This window comes from Balaenoptera physalus (genome assembly GCF_965194825.1).
Source record: "Balaenoptera physalus genome assembly, chromosome: 4".
In the NCBI taxonomy this organism is placed as follows: Eukaryota; Metazoa; Chordata; class Mammalia; order Artiodactyla; family Balaenopteridae; genus Balaenoptera; species Balaenoptera physalus.
The window spans coordinates 138,944,046-138,967,747 of NC_138891.1; the positions used below are offsets into that span (position 1 = coordinate 138,944,046).

Genomic DNA, 23,702 nt, shown 5'->3' on the forward strand with positions numbered 1-23,702 from the left:
TTATGACAGGACCTAAGAATTTGTTTTAGGCAGTAAATGGAGAAGTTGTATGTTTGAGAATTGGAGCAGTTGGTCAGAATTGGAAAGTGTTTAATTGTGTACCAGAAGAAAATTCTCTGGACATCCAAAAAGTAGTAATAGCACAGTCTTTGCACTGTACTTTTAAGAAACAGAGTATGCTTGGATTCATTTTCCCGCTTGTTCAAGAGCAGCCTATCAGGTAGGGTGTCTGTTTTTAGTCTCTTTTTACAGCTGAAGGGACTGAGCTCCCATTTGTGACTTCTCCGAGTATGTAGGCAGTAGACTCTGGGGCCCAGCCCAGGCTTCTTTCTTCTTAGATACAGTGCTTTTTCAGCTCTAACACCTGGCATCTAAGGAAGGCTAGGAAAAAAATCCAGTCCTTTCAAGTTATTTTATGTTTGTATTATTGTAGTAGGTAATTTAGTTAGCAAAGTACCTATTTTTAGATACAACTAACATCTTATTTGAGGGTTATTTTCAAATAAGAGATAAGTTACTTAGTATTTCCATTGTAAGCTGTAAAATATTTTTAAAGATTCATATGATGTAAAAAGACTGTCTTTTAAGTAATAGTATTCAGCCAGATACTTCTGCCAAACTCCAGAAATTTTGGAACCTAATAAGGCAGTCAGATTAAAAGCTTACTTACAACTGAAGTGTGAAGCACTGAAACTGTGCACTGATGTGGCGTGGTCTGCCGGTCATAAGACATGGGCTCCAGGTCTTGACTCATCTGGTTGTGTGACTTGAGTCAGGTCACATGGACCCTTCTCTCTGTTCCTTGAATGTAAGATTGGGACCTTAGACTAGACCCTCCAGAAGAGTACTTTCTAGCTCTGAACTTCTGTAATTTCATTATTCAGTTTCCATAATCATCCTATCAGTGCCTTTTAAGTAAGGTTTATTGTACAAGTAAATTGAAAGGAGATAACGTTTTATTTCTGGTAGTTAATCTTTCTTGTGTGAGTGTGTTTCATGTGAGTTTAAATACGGTTTTGTTCAACAGATAAATGCAGTAAAAGTAAATGTAGAAAAGTATGATTGATGTTCAGAATGCTGAGTCTCTCTGGGCTGTTACAGTTTTCACAGTACCTTTCATGGTTCTTAAGCTATGTACTCTGGAGATGTGTTACGTATGCTCTTCAGCTTTATTAATAGCTCTCAAAATAGCAAGAATGGCAGGACATGGTGTTTCTCATTCTCCACTATATATATGAAAATATGAGGTAAACATAAATAAAATGGGTGGAATAGGTATTATTAAACTAGAAAACAATTTTTAAATAAAGTCCTGGTACTTAACACTATGGAATCTTTTCAAGAAAAAAAGATTGTTTTAGCTCTTGTAACTTCTCTAAGCAGGAGGTGTGAACTACTGCCTTTTTTTTTTTTTTTCCTTTTCTTTCTCTTTCTTTTTTTTTTTTGGCTTTGTGATCTGTGTCATCATCACACAGAAAGGTCAAGAGATAGGAGCGTTGGGGATGTGACTTTTTTTGGCTCCCGGAGCCTTAAGGCTGAGGCGGCAGGAGAATAGCTCAACAACTTTGCCTTTTCAGCGAGGGCGTTGGGGGCGGTGTGGAGGCCGTGGTGGGACTGGCTACCTGCAGTGGCTCAGGGAGCCCCTGGGTCCTCTGAACACTGTGGGACTTCTGCCCGGCTGCGGAAGGGAAGGAGGGAGCTTGCTACATTACATTCTCCTGACTGTGTGACCATAAGAAGTTGGAAGTGGACAAAGCGTCAAATGCTTAGGGCTGACTTGAGTCTTAGTATATAGATTTGTAACTGAGTGTGTATTTGGACAAGTTAATTTTCTAATTCTGGATTGGTGCTTATGGCACCACAATAATGAAAAACAGAAAGTTTGGTTACCTAACGTGAAATCACAATGAAAGTTTGTGAAGAAAGAGTTGTTTGGTTTGTCGAAATTAATTTGTTCTTTCCATATATTTTGAGTGCCTAGCCTGCACAAGGCACTATTTGAAGCACTGAAATACAGCCTGATCTAAAGGCCAGTTTTTTGTGGGTAGAGTTCATCTGGTTTATATATACAGATGCCCCTGAAATAGTAACTTCTGTTGCCAGAAGAATATAAGAAAAGTGATGTATTTAGAATTAGCTAATTGATTTGGCCTTTTAGGCAGCTTGGCCAATTGTGGAAGAGGTTAGCAATATTGTGTGACATGCCAAGACCATAGCACACACTCATTTATTGAGTGCAGAAAAAGATTGTTAGTCAAAATTACGTTCATATCCAATTTCATGCATGTCCTATATACATTTAATTTTTTTTTTTTTGATTGTGGGATTTTGGTGTTTTAAGCGAGCATAATTACTCATGGAAAGATGTAGTCACTAGTCACATTTTTTCCAATGTTTGAAGTACCCGTGGAATTGTAAGTGGGCAAGTTAAAAAAAGCATATTTACAGTTTTGAACATAATTAATTTTAATAAATGCATATGTTTATTTTATTGGTATTTATTATGCATGACTCAATTATTTTGTCCAACAAATAGCCTAAAAGTGATTCAACAAGAGGGTAGACTAGAGACCTAAAATTAACAGGGAGCTCCTGGCCCAGAGCTGTGGTTCAGAGCATAGCCTTAGGTGGGAGACTGCCTCAGTTCTCATCTCTGTTATTTACTGGCTCTAGGACCTTGGTCAAGTAAACTTTACATCCGAGACTCAGATTTCTCATTTGTAAAATAGTGACAGGAACTTACGTTCCTTATTCTCATGAGATTGTTGAGAGGATTACATGAGAGAGTAAAAATCTGCATACTCAAAGCATAGTGTATAGCAAATATTTGCTGCTATAATTATTATTTTATTATTCACTACTTAAGTAATTCAGTTGTTTCTAGCAATAGTTATACCTTCTATCAACTCTTGTGACAAAGGTAAAGAAGTATTTCACTGGTTCAGATTTCGTGAAACCTCACAGTGAGGCTACACTCCAGTAGTCCAAGAAGGGTCTTGCCAAGTACGTTACCTGCTTGAAAACAGTCAGGGTCTTAAAAAATAAAAAAAGGAAATACATTAAGGGAAACCTCTTTCATTACCTTAAATGCTTATAGCATTCATTCACATAAAAGTATTTGACATGCTTATTACTGATATTGTCTATTCATTAAATTAAGTCTCCAAGGACAGGTATAAGAACCAAATATTCTGTGAACCTAACTGTACCTGTTCATATTTAGAAAAATAAAACTATATATATTTAATAAATTAATTCAGATGATCTTATTGTCTTACTGTATTTTCAGACAAATAGTTATAATCATTGAAGGTTTTTTTTCCCCTTAAACCTTATTTGGAACTTTAAGAAGGAGAGGATCATGGGAAGAGGTAATAATTATTAACTTAATACAGTAATTCAGTGAATTTACCATCCGGATAACAACTTTTTAGAGTTTGAGTATAGATTCAGAAGAAACTAATGTTAATACCGGTTTAAGAGAAAGTGCAGGGTCGGAACAGTTCTCGGAGCTGAGTTGCTATTCCCAGGTTATAATCCTCAAATTTGGCTCAAATTTCCACTTCTTTCATAGAACAAAGAGAGAGAGAGAGAGAGTACCAGCTAGGTAACTGCTATGATCACACCATCTTTTCATGCCACAGGGATGGGGATTCTTTTCTGTTCTGTCCTTACAACCCTTCTGTCTTCTTTTTTTGTTACTGTGGGTTAACTTGGTTAATTTCCCAAGATTCCAGACATTTCTCTGAGGCCTTAGTATGATGTCTTTTCTGGCTCTCTGCCCCTCAGATTGACTGACCACAGTGCCTTTGGAAGGGGCTGCATCAGGGGCTTCTGGCTCAGTTGTTTTGCTGGTGTAAGTGTATGCAGGAGAGCTAGACAGGAGCCCAAGGATGACTAGCGGTAGTGACTGAAGGTACCTTGATGTCATTAATTGGTTTTGAGGATCTGTTGGTTGCAAGAAGCCCTTCTGGGAACTCCTTTGCTGAGGCTTGAGGAGTGGGGCGAGAACAGCCATCCAGGATCATTAGTGTGCTAGTTGCAGCATCCTGGGCGTATTTATGTTCGGAGGACGTTTGTTTCCTGCTTTATCCCCCTTCTAGCAGGAAGCTCACAGTTGAACCCTGACTGCTTACTGACGATGAAAGAGACATGGGTTAGTTTCGGGGTGGGAGTATGGTTGAAATGAGTTTTTTAAAAGAAAGTTTCATTAGCTTTAAGGTGTTCTCCGGAACTTATTTGTGGTCAACTCCTAGTGTAATCATAGGTAGGGATATTGGTACTATGGCTTCACTTGTTTATTCAACAAATATTTGTTAAATACCTACTGTGTTTCAGGCACTATGCCTGCTATGTTTTAGGCAAAGGGAATACAACATTGAAGAAAAGAATCCCTGCCCCATATGGAGTTTTCCTTGTAGTGGAAGGAGAAGGAGAAAAAACTAAAACCAGTAAATGAGTAAATGTATACCAGTATGTCAGGTGCTGAAAAGTGCTGCTGGCTGGGGGCACAGGGAATGTGGAGGGTGAGGTCGGATGCGTTAAGGTGGAGGGCATGTTTTACTCAGTCATGTGAAAGAAGTGAGTGAAGATTTCAGCCTCGCTTACAGGCAGGTGCTGGTCAGAGGGCAGGGTCTGGGGGTGTTAGGAACTGCAGTTCTGCAGCACCAAGCTCCATCTCTGCTCCATGAGCAGCTTGCTTCGTGGTGCCAACTGGGTCTTAAACTCCTGTATTAGGAAGCTGGAAAGGTAGGTTAGTCTTCATCTGCCTGTTGTGAACCAAGTCAGGCTTTAGGAATAATTTAGAAGACATTTTTCCTTAGGCTAACTGCATGGTGGAGAAGCCCTCTTGGGCAGCATCATGCATGTCTCCTGGACCAGGGGTATATCTGTAATCCTCTTGTTGAATTTGGGGAGCAAAATTGAAGGCTTGGTAACTGGGCATATTATCTTCTAATTTCGTTTATTTGTTCCAGTGGTTGTCTTCAGTGGATTCCGGATGAAAGAGATGACCGAGAGAGCATGTATATTATTCTAACGTAGATGTCTTTTTTTTTTTTTTTTAAATACGTATACACAGGTTACAGAAGAGGGAATTCATACCAGTACAGTATAGTTAAAGTGCTAGTCTTTTCTGTCTATTTAAGGTGATGCCTGATATTGTCATGTTACAGAGGCGGATGCCCCAAACCTTCCGTGATCCAGCTACTGCTCCCCTGAGAAAACTTTCTGTTGACTTGATCAAAACCTATAAGCATATTAATGAGGTAAGACTATTGATTTGTTATAACAGCATCTATTTTGCAGTAGAGCAGGGAAAAAAAGTTATTTTGTAGCATATTTAAGCATACTAAAATTATTTTTAACTCCCAAGGATTGTCATCTTGATGATTATCATGAAGACTGGTAAGTTAGTGATTTATAGATAATAAAATAATAATTGTGTAAAACAAATAAGATATATTAACAAGGACTGCAAAAAGTTAAGATAATTGTGGATAACTTCTCCTCTTTTTAAAGTTATATTTAATATATGCTGAGTTGTCATTTCTATAATAACCTCGTCTCCAAAACTTCAGGGGAAATTAAGGCAATAATGATAATATAAAAGTATGAAAATGTTACAGAATTTTGCTTAAATTTTTACATATCTGTTTCTACTTTTACCATGGATGTCAGGAAGCTCTGAGATGTATTTAATGCCCAGTTAACAGGCATTTGGTCTAGTCTATCTGATCTATCTATATTTATGTGGTTTAAAGTTTTCTTTTTAAATTAATGTGTGTTCTTTTAATCTGTATCTTTTTCATTGTAAGATATCTGAAAGCCTTTTTGGTGGAAGTAAGTAGGATAAAAAACATGGACAGCCCTTTGAATTACTCACCTTTCAACTTGACTCTGCTTTCAAAAATTATTTTTCTGGTGTCTTAGACCTTTGGCTTGGTTGTTACTTGCTTCTAACCCCAACTCTAGCTCTGTAATGAATTATTAAATGAGCTTTTTTGGAGAAGGGTGGACACGCCTGTGCTTTCTTTCCTCTTCCAGTGGGGCCCTACATCCTTTCACATTAAAGACTTGTCTTCTACCAGCTTTAGAGCCATTTAACTAAAAAGATGTTCTTATGTGTGTATAAATTTTATAGCAGTTTGATGCTGTTTAATGCCAGTATTATATTATTGTGGCAATGTGGCAGGATAAAATTGAAGTGAACTCAATGAGGAACATTTCTAAATTGGATTTTGTATGCAATTTATATGTTATAAAAGAGGCACCAAACTAGCTTCTGATCATCTGAAAATATCTGATAAATTGTTGTTAACAATTGATTAATGTCAGTTTGTTAATATCTGATAAATCGTTAAGCTGTTAACAGTAGCTTTGTTAAAGCTTGTTTTTAACTGTTTTGCCACCTTGTAAACTAGTTTTTCTGATGTTGCTCTGTGCAGTGTAATTTATAATTTCCTCAAAGTTAGTTACCAATTACCTGGACTGTTGCCTAGTCCACCTATTATTTTTTACTAGTCTTAGAAACTATTTTATAAGAAAAACAGATATAAGGAAAATAACTCAATCTGTGACCAGCCACAAGGTTTACGGCCTTTTGTGTGGGGGGAGGGACATGGCTGTTTTTCATTAATATGTTATTACAGACTTCAGAACTAGGCGTGTCTCAGGCCCTTTTTATATTAGCAACACATCAGTTCATATATTACACATTTAAACTTTCATTTTTAAAATCTTTTGCTTTAGGATCAAATATAAAATTGGGACTGACTAGAAGGGGGCATGATGGAACTCGAAATATAAGGAGGATGAAAATGTTCTTTATTTCGTTTAGCATATGTTGATTACATCAGCATATACATTTTCTCCAAAGTCCTTCATATTATACACTCTTTTTTTTTTGAATTATTGAATTTTATTTTTTTATACAGCAGGTTCTTATTAGTCATCCATTTTATACACATCAGTGTATACATGTCAATCCCAATCGCCCAATTCATCCCACCCACCCCCCCCACCCCCCGTCGCTTCCCCCCCTTGGTGTCCATACGTTTGTTCTCTACATCTGTGTCTCAGTTTCTGCCCTGCAAACTGGTTCATCTGTACCATTTTTCTAGGTTCCACAAATATGCGTTAATATACAGTATTTGTTTTTCTCTTTCTGACTTACTTCACTCTGCGTGACAGTCTCTGGGTCCATCCACGTCCCTACAAATGACCCAGTTTCGTTCCTTTTTATGGCTGAGTAATATTCCATTGTATATATGTGCCATGTCTTCTTTATCCATTCGTCTGTCGATGGGCATTTAGGTTGCTTCCATGACCTGGCTATTGTAAATAGTGCTGCAATGAACGTCGGGGTGCATGTGTCTTTTTGAATTATGGTTTTCTCTGGGTATATGCCCAGTAGTGGGATTGCTGGGTTGTATGGTTGTTCTATTTTTAGTTTTCTAAGGAACCTCCATACTGTCCTCCATAGTGGCTGTATCAATTTACATTCCCACCGACAGTGCAAGAGGGTTCCCTTTTCTCCACACCCTCTCCAGCATTTGCTGTTTGTAGATTTTCTGATGATGGCCATTTTGATGATGGTGGGAGGTGATACCTCATTGTGGTTTTGATTTGCATTTCTCTAAGATCTATACCATCTCACTGTATGTAAATTATACCTTAGTTTAGACAATAAATATAAATCAGGTCCTGTTGCTCTTCTTGAACGGGAGACTTTGGCGCGTGGTCCGTTAACATCTCCTATTTAAAAAATGTATAAACAGTGTAATTCTGAAGTGAATTTTACTGTAGATATTTTTCATTTGTTATATATCAGTGTTATTCTGTAACTCCAATAACAGCTATAGAAAATTCTTTATTTCATTTTTGTGTGTGTTATAAAGAATCAAAATTCATCAGTTTCCTACTGATAGCAGATGTGTCTTGTATGTACTCGATATATGGTGCCCTCACTGCTCCCTGTCCCCAATGATTTTTAATTGCACAGCTAACACTGTATTTTCTCATTTCAGGTTTACTATGCAAAAAAGAAGCGAAGACACCAGCAGGGCCAGGGAGACGATTCTAGTCATAAGAAGGAGCGGAAGGTTTACAATGATGGTTATGATGATGATAACTATGATTATATCGTAAAAAACGGAGAGAAGTGGATGGATCGCTACGAAATTGACTCCTTGATAGGCAAAGGTTCCTTCGGACAGGTAATTTAGTGGAAGATGCTGAATTTCCTAAATTAGAAAGAACGTCTTAGTGAATCATGTTACTATATCCTTTTCTCAGTAGTACACTTTTGATATTTGTAAATAGATCTAAACAACGGATATGTAAGTATTTGGATTATTATAGTTTTCTCTAAAGGTAAGAAAACTGCGTCAGCTATAAAAACTCCATTAGACTTTTTAAAAAAAAAAACTTTCTGTAGCTATTAAGTAGTTATTTTACTAATACTAAGTGGTTGATTTTAATCACTAATAGACAGTATTGCCTCTTTCATATGGGGTTTTTAGTCTCTGGATGGTTCTTCTTTATGTATGATAGAGATAATTACCTTCCTGTCTGATATTCCTCCTCAAAGAGAAAAAAATTACCATTTTCAGCTGGCACAGCGGGTGTCCTCTCGCTTCTTTGGAGACTTGGGACACCAGGGGCTGTGCCCTAAGTTTGTCCTCAGCTCCTCTTCTAGCTCCATCAGACCTCTAAGTGGGCAGAGGGTCTCCAGGATCTCCTCTTAAGTCCTCACGGCATCAGCGTTGCTAATATTGTGATTGGCATTGTTCCGATGGTGGGATTGTTCAGGCTGCTTCTACCCGGAAGAGTGAGGGAGGAACTCCAGTGGACCTGGTTTTTCTCTTCGTTCCTAGCCTCTTCTCTCCACCCACAGCTCTCTTCTCCTCACTTGCCCACCCTATCCCAGTACAAAGCACAAACCCTAACTACATTAGCCTCTTACATCAGCTGCGCCCAGACCAAGAGCTGTCAGACCTTCCTCCTTGCACTTTTAAAAAGCTTTTCTCAGGGGCTTCCCTGGTGGCGCAGTGGTTGAGAATCTGCCTGCCAGTGCAGGGGACACGGGTTCGAGCCCTGGTCTGGGAAGATCCCACATGCCGCGGAGCAGCTGGGCCCGTGAGCCACAACTACTGAGCCTGCGCGTCTGGAGCCTGTGCTCCGCAACAAGAGAGGCCGCGATAGTGAGAGGCCCACGCACCGCGATGAAGAGCGGCCCCCACTTGCCGCAACTGGAGAAAGCCCTCGCACAGAAACGAAGACCCAACACAGCCAAAAATAATTTTTAAAAAAGTAAATTAATTAATAAACACTTGACATATTAAAAAAAAAAAAAAAAGCTTTTCTCTGGCTGTGGATCCCCCAGCTGTTCCCACGTGTAAATCTCCCTATCTTATCTCATCAAGTCACAGAGCCTTTTTGTTTGAGGTATGATTTGCTGTTCATCCCCGCCTCCTTTGCCTTGCAGCTTTTGTGCTGCGAGTCAGTTACTGTAATACCTTGTGATCCAAATACTTCTTTTGACTTGGACAATATTTGGATTTTGGAGGTTGTTTTTGTTTTTTCTAAAACTATGGAACCTGCATACTCTTACTTACCTGTTCCTGCCCTGAGAGAAAGCAAAGTATGCCTCTTTTCAACCTGTGAGGAAAAATTCATCATGTGTCAGTCTAATCACGCTTAGGACAAAAAGTATACTACAGGCCATTAGCAGCTACAGCTCTAGACCCAGACAGATCAAGCTATTAAACCTATAGGGAAATATGAACAAGCTTCTTAGAAGACCCCTAACTCTGGTGTGGCTCTACCAGGCCCTGGTGTCCCATGTATAATATGTCTGCCCCTGTCCCATGATTTCACAGAATTTTTGTAATTATACGTAATTCAGGGCCTTTCCCCTTGATTTGTAACCTCTTTTTCTCCTGAGTCAGGGGATTCTCAGTGTGTGGGGAGTCCCTCTTTAAGAAAGTATTACTTTTTGTCAGAAGCAGCTTCTGCTTCTCTTTCAGAGCTTTTTAAGGCAAGGCAGTTCTGAGGCCTACCTCTTAAGTAAGGCTATGAACACCCTGGATAGAGTGTCATCTCCACCTTCAAAATTACACTAACGTTTAGGCAGTTGCTCTCAACGGGACACTTTTCAAACTTCTGTGATGTCCACCATGAAAACTGTGGCTATACAGCCTGTTCCCTAAACTTAGTTTTCCTTAAATACTCAGTCTTTGAGCTCACTGTGATCCTTCCCCCTCCCCTTTAATTTTCTCATACTCTGATTCCTAAGAGCAAGTCAGCATAGTAAACCTGTGAAAACATAGGCCTATTTGACATCAAAATCCATTTTACCAGATCAGACTGACTGATGCCATTCTCCTAGGCTGAGGTGTGTCCAGGGTCAGGACCTGTCACTCACCAAATAAAGTCTTCCTTACCGACTTGGTCAGACTTCCTCTAAATTCTCTGCCAGATCCTTGTCAAAGAAGCGGCTCCTTCCTTTCTTAAGCCAATGGTCATCAATCCTGATTGCACATTGAAATTTCCCAGGGAGCTTTGGGGATTGGGGGTGGGGCGGGGAGGGGAGGGTGGGTACTTAGGCTCCAACCAATTAAATCAGAATCTCTGTGACTGGATTCTGGGCGTTGGTATTTTTGAAAACAGCCTACTGACTGTGTGATATTCAGGGTTGCAAATCATTGCTTTAGCATTGAGCAAGTTAACTATTTGCTAAGTCAGTAAATAGTTGAGTCCATGTTAGTGGCCTTTGTCCTGGAGACCATTAGGATCTGGGCACTGAACTGCAACTCTTGGTACAGTCAATATGGTCAGTGAAACAGAAGAATATCAGAAGCACTTGGTCAGATGTTTACATGGGTCGCCTCTGATTTAAAAGACAATAGATAGTATTTTTTTAGAATTGGGTGAAACCAGAGATACTGCACTTTTCATTCCAAGTTTGATTTCAGCTGAACGATTTATGATCTGTGATTGACAATAACCTTGACTGATGTGATCTTGGACCATGCGTTCCATTCTCTTCCTCTAATCCAGTGGTACTCAGCCAACACATTGCAATCACTTGGAGTTCTACCTGCATCTCTGTACTTTCTGAATATGCTAGAAAATGTATCTAAAACTATTATCTATTCAGACTATATGTAATATTATAAATATAATAATATTTAATCACTTATAGCAGTTTCTGATTTGTAGAGATACAGTTTTATCTGTGTATTTCCTAATTTTTGTATAAATTTATTAGTAGTGTGAAACTTGTTTTAAATGAGTAAAATTTTAAATGAGAGGTGTGCATGGTGATTTGCACATGAATGTTTCAGTTTCCTTCTCTTTTTAAAACTCAAAATCCCCTAATTATGACATTTTAAACTTTTTTCCTGGTTATTTGTTTTGATATTTTTTTTATTGAATAAGTGTAAACTAATTCTTCTGGTATATGCCTAAGTTTTTATCTATGAAAATCTAAGTTAAATTTAGGAAGTTATCTACATTTTTCAGATGACTTACAACCTTTTAAGTATCTCACACATATGCTTGGGGTTTAAACCAGGTTTTTCTCTTATTAAAAGAATAGTTAGAAGAATTGTTTTATAATGTTATTTAGTAAGAAAGGTAAAGAAACCCCAAAGCACTTGTCAAGATTCATAATTTATTTCTGAAGGAGGAAAATAGTTAATCTGATTTTAAGAAAGTTATCTATTTTGTGGATGTTTAGAAATACTGTAAGGACGCAAAAGAAATCCATTTGAAAAATGACTTAAAGTGACAATAAAGTAGTAAATGGATGCTATCGAATGGAAACGAACAGGATCTCTTTTAATTAGGAAGGTCAGAAAAAGGGTAATCAGATAAATGTACAATTAAGGTGAACTGTAAACTGTTGTTAAATTGTTCATTAATGAAATAGGTATCATTTATCTTTTTTCTCTTTTAGGTTGTAAAGGCATATGATCGTGTGGAGCAAGAATGGGTTGCCATTAAAATAATAAAGAACAAGAAGGCTTTTCTGAATCAAGCCCAGATAGAAGTGCGACTTCTTGAGCTCATGAACAAACATGACACTGAAATGAAATACTACATAGGTAAACAAACAAACAGGCAAACAAAGCAGTGTGCCCTAACCCAGACCACAAATTTGAGTTAATTGTTATTTTTGTATGAAAATATGTTGATTTTATCTTAAAGTGATTGGGTAAAAATTCATTTATTTCTGTTGGAGGGCATAGATTTATATATGTTACTTGATCTGGCAGTAATATTTTAAATCTCTGGGAGTGTGCATTCTAGGTGGTATGTAGTATAAAAACAAATGGGAATAGTGTCTTTTTGGGTTTTTTTGTTTGTTTTTTTCTTTTTGTTTGTTTTTTGAAACAAGCGTCATTTGTTTGCTTTAATGGTGCATGTTTATCTAGAGAGTCCACTTTGTGTTAACTTTAACCATTTCTAATATAGCTCAGAAATTAGAAGTGAGCTAATATGTTGTTAACGGTTACAGAACCATTTTTGGAATGTCTGAGCCAAGATCTCAGGTTCTTCCTCGAGAAATAATAGCCAACATTTCTTGAACTCCTACCATATTCCTTGCGCTTTTCTTCCATCATCTGTAATCATAGCAGTCCTGAAAGGAAGGTGGTAAATCCTTATATTACAGGTAGTTTGTACAAAGAGTAACATACCCAAGGTCCTAGGGCTCTTGGAGCTAGGGTCTGAACCTACCTCTGCCTAACTCCAGAGCTTGTGTTTATTTCATTGTCATATGGTGTTTCTTCTGAATACAAAAAGAGGAGACAGAAGAATTATGAAAATAGTGAAGTCTAGGGCCAATTGATATATGGATAAAACATCTTCCGATTATGCGTTCTTTAATACTATTCTTAATCAAATCTAAGACACCATAATTTTATGTGCCACCAAGAAACAAATTGCTGCCACCTGTAAAAACAAGATGATGTCAATTTTAAGATAGAGACCTTAGGATCAATTAATTACAGACTTTTTTATAGGCATGTATTAGCAACTCACATTCATAAATGCTAACTTTACCTGAAAAACATATGAGGTTAAGTTTTATTAGCAAACTCCTTTTTAAGAAATGAGGGGAGGGCTTCTCTGATGGCACAGTGGTTGAGAATCTGCCTGCCACTGCAGGGGACCCGGCTTCGAGCCCTGGTCCGGGAAGATCCCACATGCCGCGGAGCAACTAAGCCCGTGCGCCAAAACTACTGAGCCTGTGCTCTAGAGCCCGTGAGTCACAACTACTGAGCCCGCATGCTGCAACTGCTGAAGCACGTGCGCCTAGGGCCCGTGCTGTGCAGCAAGAGAAGCCACAGTAATGAGAAGCCCGTGCATCGCAACGAAGGGTAGCCCCTACTCGCCACAACTAGAGAAATCCTGTGCGCAGCAACGAAGACCCAACACAGCCAAAAATAAATAAAATAAATAAATTTATTTAAAAAGAAAAAAAAAGAAATGAAGGGAGGGCAGCATTATGGTTCTTTTAGTCCCCCCAAAATAACAGAAACAAAAAAATTGATGTTTAAAGGTGTAAGGTTCACATATTCAGATTAGATTTCATTTATGAAACACCCTTCATTCCTCATTGTTGCAATAAAATGAGCTTATACTATTAATTTTTCTTCCTTAGTGCCTTCTCTGTAGATATCTGATATAACCCACAGTAATAACATTTGTATTTCAAGTCTTTTCACACTGCATGTTTCATACTGCATGTTTGCTGTTTACTTTCAGTTACAACTTAGTGTAAGGTGAGCACATTTCCATTCAAGGGGCTTAGGAGGCCAAGAAGGACATTCTAAGGATGCTTGACTTACAGTCTCTAAACATACCTCCCTTTTTCTTCTTTCTCACTCTTGTGTGTTTTATTTTGAATTTTTCTTAAGTAGTAGAGAAAATGTTGATAGCATTACTATAACAATTTATTTCTGCCTTGTTGAAAGAAAACACTAAATGTTAGCTACTTGGTTATGTTATAATAATGGCTGTCATTTTTATTTTTAATAAACTGACTTTAATGATCATTAATTGCATCAGTTATTACAGATATTCTTTTGGATGAGTTTTTTTTTTTTTTTAAAGGTTCTTATTTAGGAAGAAGGTGTATTCATGCACAGTGTCTTAAGAAACTGAGTTTTCTATATTGGAAAGCAAGCAAAAAGAACTTTAGATTTAGACACAGCCATGGCAGTAGAGTTGATACGTTAAACTTAAGGTGTCTGGAAGTTGTATTGCTCTTTTATAACGTAAATAACTTAATTTTGAAGTGATTTGATCAATATAGTTTAGTCTCATGAGTTGTATAGTCTTTAAGTCTTTGAACTTCTAAAAACTCTTACTTTTTTACCACGTAGCATAATTTCTTATCTGGATTATTTGGTACCTGCCATGGTCTAGTTAAAAGAACATTCAGTTTAAGTGTAGAACAAAGTCTTGCCAACCGTCCGTTCTCCCCAAAGTTCAGTTTAAAAAAACTGAACGTATATACTTGTGTTTGAGCTTTCTTTGACAATGTCTTTAGTGCTCAGCACATTATAGATACTCAGTAAATGAATGATGAATTAGTAGAATTGAGTGGATTGATCTTCCATTGGAAGAACATTCTGATCACAGCTTCTTAGAGGGATTGTCATAATCACGTTTGAATTCTGACATCAGTTACCTTCTGCATTCCTTTTGCGGCTGCTGCTTAACCAGGTCAAAATGCTTGTTTGGACCATGTCTCTGGGGTGTCTTATGTCACATGGAGCTATGTTCTTAATTTTAAACCTATGAACTCAGTGATTAAGAGCAGATGTTATACATTTTTACGTAACTGTTGGTGAGAGTTGAGTTGTACTATGGACTCCTAGAGAGCCATGTAGTAGTTGTATTGTGTTACTTATCCTAATTTTAGATCATGTGTATCAGGAGTGATCTAAAAGCAATATTGACATGCACTGCTTCCAGGGAGACAGTTCAGGGCTACTACCAGGACAACACAATGTATCCCCTTTCTCAGGGACCAGACATTGAATACTGTCCTAGTTGTTCCAGATAAATCTGTAGAGAAACCTCTGTTTTAAATGATACTAAAAGACCAAAATGAAGGTAGCCTTGACAAATGGTTGTTTTATGTCATTCCAGTTGAGTTCTAGGTGCTCAGTTTGGTGTGTATAAGAATTTTTATAGTGAAGGGCAGTTCTTTATTGAATGACTTCATCTGATGTGAAGTCAGTGTTAATACTTAAAGCACAACTTTTTGAAGCAGTTTGTCGACTATTAAGCCTTTGTAGAGGATCAGTAGTGATACCAAGTAATGTATTCTATTAGTCTTTACCCATTCATAAGCCTACTCATAATTTCTTGTGATTGAGCTTTATTTTGAAGTTTTCCCAAACCTTCAGTCTTGGACAGGGTGCCCCATGTACCGGTTTGATGAACATTATCAGATGCCTTGATTATGAACTCTAGTACCTTACGATGTGATTTTCGAGCCTTTGCTGTATTTGCCCAAAAGAAAAAAAAAATCTGTCTTCCTTTGACAATTGTTTCAAAAAATTACTAGTGAAATCTAAGGCTCAGCAAAGCAGATTGTGTATATGTATCAAAGCCTTCCCAGAGAGGGCTGCCAAGTACAGCGTCGTCACAAGCTGGACATCCCAGTGGGTGGAGCTTAGATGAAGTTGTGAGGTAGGGCTTTCAGGGAGTACAACGTGTTTTCTCTTACAAGTGACGGTAAAATTATCAAAGTATTCTCAGTACTCTTTGTCAATTTGCTACTTGCGTTTTCATACCTGACTTAATTTTTTTTTAAGCAAGGCATTTTGGTGGTACTTCTTGCATTATATTGCTTATTGGCAGACAGTATACACTAATATATTAATTCAGCAGATGAACAATTTAGATATTCTTAACTGATTAAAGAATGTGCTGTTTAGTGCAGAATGCTGATCGCCAGATTTTAACTTGATTTTCACTCTGCATTTGACATTGTCATGTTACAGATTGTTGGAGAGTTCAAAATGCATGTTATTCTCATTTTATTGGTATGTATAATTTAAAATGAAACTTTTTTCTCTTTCAGTGCATTTAAAACGCCACTTTATGTTTCGAAACCACCTCTGTTTAGTTTTTGAAATGCTGTCCTACAACCTCTACGACTTGTTGAGGAACACCAATTTTCGAGGTGTCTCTTTGAACCTAACACGAAAGTTTGCACAGCAGATGTGCACTGCACTGCTTTTCCTTGCGACTCCAGAACTTAGTATCATTCACTGTGACCTAAAACCTGAGAATATCCTTCTGTGTAACCCCAAACGCAGTGCAATCAAGATTGTTGACTTTGGCAGTTCTTGTCAGTTGGGGCAGAGGGTAAGTATATTTCAGGACTTGTGAATTAAAATTAGAATTAGGTTAAAACAGTGTAAGTAGATACTTGAAATGTTATTAATCTGTATACAATTTGGAGGTAATTACAGGATGGTTATCTTTAAAATGCAGCACTTGAATCACCTTGTGTTGATACCTATTTTGGGAAATACCTTTTAAAATGCAAATAGTAAACTTTGAATTAGAAGGTATTAGTTTTTCAAAGTTTATCTTAAAAAATTATGTGTATGCTAAAAGTCTAAGAGAAAAGAGGGGATGGATATATTAAATATTAGGTGATTTGTTGTAACTGTATTTCCCAAATAGAGGTCCTTAGTATAAATTTGGGGAAATTCCAATAATAGAACATTGACTCCTTGCTGTAAAATATTTCTCTAAATATAGGTCAAGATAAATGTTTTTCCTCAAAAGCTGATGGGTAAAAAAAAATGCAGGTAATTTTACATTACACACAGTGATACAGTGTAAATTACTAGGTTGATAGACATACTTGTTTTGATAAATAAGTTTAAATCCTTTTTTTGTTTTATAAATTATGACACCGAACTAGTTTTCTTTAGAGTGCTAAAAACAGACATGTCCATAGCAATAAATAGATTTAGGTTTAGCTGATTTTAGGAAAACAAAATTTTCCTACGGCTCTTTCTAGCATTATGAAAGCTACTCTAACAGTGTTTTGCATATAAAAGAGAAGTTACAGGATGTTCTCTTCTTGAAAGCAACTAGGGTCACCATTTGATAATACTTTATTCATTTAAAATGTTGTTCCTATTTACGTTAAGTATTGAAACTGCATTTCTTAAAAAAAAAAAAGGTAAAAACATAACTAACATGGAGATATTCCTATTTCATATTGGCTTTCCATTTCTTGTTTTTCCAAGTTAGTGAAATTTCCTATCCAACTTTATTCCAGCTTTTAAATACAGTAGGTTAATTTAATCATGAAGGTTTATGGTCAGTTAACAAGATTGTCTTTTTGTTATTTTCTGCAAATTATCTTATGGTAGCAATGCTACAATGAAATAATTTTTAAAAATGGAAGGAATAGGAAGCAAAGTTTGCAGTTTCGGATGCCTCTGAAAATCAAAAGATGCTCATAGTTGTTAATAGGGATAAAGTATATTGTAAATGGAAAATATGTGCCCATCTTGAGAGTCATTTGAATAGATTTTAGACTTGTAAAATTTTTTCCTATTTAAACCAAATCATATATGCCGCCCTGATATCAAGCACTACTATCTCTCTCCAGCCAAAGTGAAACAGCTATACCTTTAGCTCAGTGAGTTTTTAACTATGTGAGTGTATCAGAATCCCATGGGAAGTCATTTCCAAAACAGACATACAGTGGCCCTATTCTAGGTCTGCTGGCTCAGTGTTAGAAGGTGGCAGGGCAAGTATGTTTCAGAAAAAGTTTCTCAGGCGGCGATCCTGGCGCACAGGCTTGTAGATAGCCCAACTACTGCTTTAAGCAGCTGGATAGGTAGGTGACAAACTTCCTTTCCTAAGCTGGGAAATAAGTCTCAGTAGTAGGGAGTCTTTGGGGCTTCACGATGCTGTTGGCGTATAAAAACTTGGAAATGTAATACTTCTTCCTGGTCCCTTTCAGTTAGACTTTCTTCACTCTGAGCAGGCCTTAAGGTTGGGCTGACCTGCTTGTGGAGGCATGGGATGGTTCTCAGATTTGGCTGGAGTCGTGGAGGTCACAGAAGCTTTCGTGAGAAGCGACTCCATGCTGCTGGCTGCCTCGTTTGAGTGTTAAGTTAGGAAGTTTGGGTAGGAGGATTTTGTTTGTTTTTCTCCCTTTTTTAAGTAAAACTACCTTTGCTTTTGTAGTATTTCTAGATATAAATTTTAAATGGCCAGGTGAAGATGAATTGGTCTCTGAAGACATCTCAGATTACTTCATCGAAAATAATCCATTTCAAGATTTCTTTTTCTAAGAAGTCTTAGAATGAGATGGAGGGGGACAGGGTAGAGAAGTGATTAGTCAGAAACGACTCCCAATTGAATCTTTACGTGGCAGTGTTTCTAGATTTATCTGTGAGACTGGTACAGTACAGTACAGATGTCTGAAATTTCAATTACATTGTGCTGAGTTTGAGTCTTAATGCTTTGAATTAACCTGAAAAAAGTCTTTCAGGTTAATTTAGATACAGTTTAGCTGTTAAATTAATGGTAAACCAAGTACCAACCATAGCAGGAAAGAATAATTAATAGGGAGATAAATTGTTCTCAATCATATTTTCTTCTAATAAGGCATAATTGTTTTAAGATATATCTTGGTTACCGGTTAGGACTGAACTAAATGAAAGGGCTTGATTTATATATATATATATTTTTTTCTTTTTTTTTGCATTTCACAGTCAGATTTACCACTCCCTTAAAACGTTTAGTTCTTTAACAGTATTCATAGTCTAATGTTGAAATCAGTAAATCGAACTCTAATAACCCAGTTATTTTTTGCTGTTAATATTAGACTTGTGTTCTTAATTCATTGTTGACCACAGTTAAACAAAACTTATTTTGGAATTAATACAATTTTGAAATATATTTCAGATATACCAATATATTCAGAGTCGCTTTTATCGGTCTCCAGAGGTGCTACTGGGAATGCCTTATGACCTTGCTATCGACATGTGGTCCCTTGGGTGTATTTTGGTTGAAATGCACACTGGAGAACCTCTGTTCAGTGGAGCCAATGAGGTATATGATGGATCGCTTTAAAAATTCTGTTTTTGTTTTCAATCTCTGACAGTATAATCTGAAAGTTGTTTTTAGGAAAAGATGTCTGTTGACCAACTTTAATCATTCAAGTGTTAGGTCAGTTTTGAACTTATTTTATCCATTTTTAATTTTTTTTCAATTATGTAACGGTGAGTTCAGAATTACGAGATGGGAAGCGAGATCTTTCTGTCTGCCAGTGGAGGAGAACAATAAATTAGATTAGAAAATGTTAAGTATTTTGGTGTAAATTTTACAGATTTTAAGTATAAGAACAGAAAAAGATGACAATGAAGAAATGAGGACCACCCTAAAAACAGTGTAAACATCAGTGTAAATTTTGAGAGTATGATTTGAAATTAAAGTAAATGATGACTAGTAGGGTTGATGAATATTTGATCTGAATAATTCAGGGTAAATTAGGACTATAGAATTTTAGAGCAAGTCCACAGGTGTTCATTCTGTGTTCTTAGAAGATTTTTGAAGGTCAGAGGCAGTGCCTGGGAAGAGGGAGGGCAAGGGAGAGGGAGGCCAAGCTCCCTTACAGTCAGAGGAATGGGCTTTCATTGGTTTTAAAACTATTTGCTTGTGGGATCCTGTTGTGTTTTGTTTTTTAAAGAAAAGTTAACCACTGCAGATCGTGATCAGTCCATTCATTTATACGTGAGAAAAGAAAGACTAATGAAATGTCATGACTTGAACTGGGTTATACAACTGTCAATAAATAGTGTCAGAAACGTGTCCCTTCCTCCTTCCTTTTAATTCACTTCACTCTAGCCAGTGAGCTGCTCTTTGGCAGAACTGCCATAAGTGTGTCTTTGGTTTTCTTTTAATAATAAATAATATAAAGGTAATAGTACCTTTTTCATGGGCTTAAACAATATTGGGAGCATCTGAAACTTCAGTGGCTTCCATCTCACTCATGGTGAAAGCCAGAGCCCTTTTGAGTAGCTTGAACATCCCTTACTCCCTCTGTCTCCTGTTCTCCCTCCACCTCTCCCTGCTGTCCTGTCCCCTGTCGCCCCATCCGTCTCCCGGCCCAGCACACACAACTCTCTCTCAGGTCCCTACGAACCACAGGCCTGTACCAGGGCCCTTGCGTTCATTCTTTCCTCCGTGCCTGGAGTGCTCTTGCTCCTGCCCTCGCGGCCTTCATGTTTTTGCTCTCATGTCACCTTCTCGGGGAAGCCTTTCGTGACACCCTGTTCTAAGTTGCAGTGCCCTTCTCACTCTCCATCCCCTTTTAATTTTCTCCATGGTTCTTAGTGGTCATCTGATATGTATTTGCTTATTATGTATTTGCTTCTTGGTGATCTCTTCCTCTATAACACAAACTTTTGGGCAGGGATTTTTGTCTGTCTTGTTTATTGCTGTGTTCTAGTGGGCATGGTTTCCAGCATATAGTAGACGCTCAGTATTTGAGTGAATTAATCTGCACTTTAAAAAAATACTTTTATTGGGTCCACACTTCTAAGCCTTTGGGTTTTTTTTTTCTGTGTGTGTGATTATTTAACTAAAATTCTCCCAAAACTTAAACTTTAAAACTCCCTCCAATCATTTCCTTACTCTCCATTGTATCCATGACCACCTGCCATCCCATGGATATACGTGTTTGCTTAATTGTGTGCCCTCCCCTCTGTGGAGTGTGGGGCTCAAGGAGGGCAGGGACTTTATCTCTTGTGTTCATTATTCTATGCTTACTGCCCCGAGGAGTGCCCAACACACAGGAGATGCTTGATTTATTTATTTCTGATTTGTGAATGAATGAATGAATGAATTGATGAGCACAGATAGGATGTCCTACAGTAGAAATTACAGGTTTTTTGTTTTTATTTTTAATACAGGTAGATCAGATGAATAAAATAGTGGAAGTTCTGGGTATTCCACCTGCTCATATTCTTGACCAAGCACCAAAAGCAAGAAAGTTCTTTGAGAAGTTGCCAGATGGCACTTGGAACTTAAAGAAGACCAAAGATGGAAAACGGGTAAAATAGGGAAATAATTTTTTTGAGCCTTTTTTATTTCTTTTACTGAGCTGTCTCTATATAGTGCATTTTGTATTTACTTGAAATCAGTGTTGCTGAAGTCAGTTATTAACAGTAGTTCCATTGATAACTTAGGTATATATTTTCTTCATAAGTTGGTTATAGAGTTTGACCTGAACTATCTGTATGGACCAGTGTTTGCTTAGTGCTCTTTTAAGGCTTCATTTTGAAACTATATGTCTGCCTTTTGAGGTAGCTGATCAAATCACCATGCCTTGTTTCCACAGTAGAATTAGTAAGTTTGACCTTTGTTTCTCATAGTTTGAGTATATAGTGAAGTCACAGTTAACAATACTGCAGCTGTGAACAGTGGAAGTCATAACTGCAGTAAATGGCTCTTTTTTTTTAAGTTCAGATGAGAGAAAAGGATTTTTGACTTAAGCAGTTTGTGGCAAGAATATGAACTGACTAAATGGTCCTTTGATAGATTTCAGATTCCTAGCTTGGGTAACAGGAGTTTCACATCTCCAAAATCTTTAAAATTTAAGTGAGGTTTTTAACACGTTAGGTACGTTTTAGTAATTTTCTTTTATCTGAGAACTTTTTTCAGATACCTAAACTATGTCAGTTTAATAGAGTAAATGATAACAGTTTTGCATCTTGATTTACATCTTTGTTTTATATATCTGAAAATAATCATGTTTTGTAATCTAGTTTGTTTCTAGTATAAGATGAAAATAATCTATAAATATGTGATTGTATGTGATACGTATACCAGACACCTTGTGACTGTAGTTTTTGCATTTTCAACACTTAAGAAATTTTATTTTTGCTACACTTTTTATTTTGCCCTTGCGTTTTAGCGATGCTGCCACCAGGTGTCATTTCCAGTGAACTGAAGATGATGCTTACGTGCTGTAATTCACCTTCAGCTATGCAGTCTTAACTTTTAATATCAAATGGGTTTTTTTTTAAGAATATTAAAAAAAAATATATATATATATATATATATATATATATATATATATATATATAATTGTATCTTTCACAATTGATTTGTAACTTACTGCATTCTGCCTTATTCTCTGAAGTTCCAGGCATTGTAATATCCGGCAGCTAAATTATGCCTACTCCCCATAAGGAAGGGATGGAAAATACCAAGCAAGACATCCTGAATCCTTTTGCCTTTGTCCACATAGCTTTATCAGTCATGGCCCCTTTTCCCATTGAACCAAAACACAGCCTAGGAGTCCTGAGCTTCTGCAGCATTCAGGGTTGCTCCTGCCAGTTGATTTTAATTGGCATGGAGGATGTGAAGCCTTCTTTATGTTTTTATCTCTCTGCAATACAGGCTGCCACTTCTTTTTCCAGTTTGAAGTTTTTTTTCCCTTCTTCTTCTGCTGTTTTTTTTCCTTTTTCTAAATGAAACATTCATCTCATTCCATTTCCCTAATCTCTGCCTTGTAAAACCACAGTTAAGTCACAGTGAATTGTAACCTATCATTTCTCCAAAATTCAGGCATAATTATTTTAAATTGTTTAGGGAGGACATTTCAGAAAAGAGTAGTTAAATCTTTTCCCTTAAAATTGAAAGTGAGTATCTTGACCTACATTTAATACATATTAATTAACCATAGATTGAGATTTTCTTCAGCTGCAATTAAGCAACTGACTTAAGAAACTTTTATTTTTAAAAGTGTAAAATAATTACTTTTCTTTAAATAGAAATAAATTTTCAGCAACAAAAAAATCAAATCCATAACCAAATGGTTACATTATAATGATGCACTGGGGATTTTAACCTTAAGTATAAACGGGTGTGCATGCACTGTCATTGGGTATATTTGTTTGCTTTATTTCCTTAGTGATGTTATTTTTACTTTTAATTTCTCATTTTATGTTTCAAGGGCCCATTTTAGCTTCCTAGTAATGAAATCCATACCTACTATCTATTTTTTTCCTTTGGTGGGGAAGGGGGATGAAGAATTAAGAGTATAAATGATGCTATTTTGTTGAAGTATAATTTATATACAGTAAGATGAGTATTTTAAGTGTTCTAACTTTTTAGCTTTTAAATACAACAGTATATATCCACTACCTAAAACAAGGCATAGAGTACTTCCACCACCTCTTATATCCGTTTCTGTCATCTCACCCTCAGTTTCTGATTTCTGTCATCATAGGTTAGTTTTGGCTATTCATAGGAAAAATTCATGTAAATGGGATCTGTATAGTATTTATTACTTTGTTTCTTTCACTTAACAGACATTGTTTTTGGAGATTCATCCATATTGTGTCTCAGAAGTTACTCCATTTTATTGCTTCATAGTATTTCATTGAATGGAAATACTGTATTTATATTTACCTGTCAGTGGATGTTTGGGTTGTTTCCAGTTTAGGACTATTATGAATAAGGCTACTGGGAACATTCTTGTATCAACTTTTGTACACTTAAGTTTTCATTTCTCTGGGGTCACTACTTAGAAGTAGAATTGCCAGATCATAGGGTGTATGTGTGTTTACCTTCGTAAGAAAAGAGCAAACAGTTTCCCACAGTTTTATCATTTTGCATCCCCACAAGGT

At 36.9% G+C, this 23,702-nt stretch overlaps 1 protein-coding gene and 1 long non-coding RNA gene across 15 annotated transcripts in view; one reads left to right on the forward strand and one right to left on the reverse strand.

The window, feature by feature from the left end:
- DYRK1A (dual specificity tyrosine phosphorylation regulated kinase 1A) overlaps positions 1-23,702 on the forward strand; it is a 143,852-nt gene that overhangs the window by 104,368 nt on the left and 15,782 nt on the right. For 11 of the 13 annotated variants that reach the window (XM_082458778.1, XM_082458780.1, XM_082458771.1 and 8 more), the window contains 6 exons: positions 5,148-5,267; positions 8,028-8,216; positions 11,963-12,110; positions 16,109-16,395; positions 18,970-19,116; positions 20,979-21,119. In XM_082458778.1, coding sequence (XP_082314904.1) covers positions 5,148-5,267; positions 8,028-8,216; positions 11,963-12,110; positions 16,109-16,395; positions 18,970-19,116; positions 20,979-21,119 — 1,032 coding nt within the window. The remainder of the gene's footprint in view (positions 1-5,147; positions 5,268-8,027; positions 8,217-11,962; positions 12,111-16,108; positions 16,396-18,969; positions 19,117-20,978; positions 21,120-23,702) is intronic. The other 2 variants (XM_082458775.1, XM_082458776.1) reach the window with 1 other exon arrangement.
- On the reverse strand, positions 8,128-11,955 carry LOC309659291. 2 transcript variants are annotated; one of them, XR_014262715.1, is made up of 3 exons: positions 10,446-11,955; positions 8,604-9,660; positions 8,128-8,243 (listed from the first exon to the last, which is right to left on the reverse strand). It is a non-coding gene; the product is annotated as an uncharacterized lncRNA (long non-coding RNA). The 2 variants fall into 2 exon arrangements; XR_014262716.1 differs by having other exon boundaries at positions 8,604-11,955.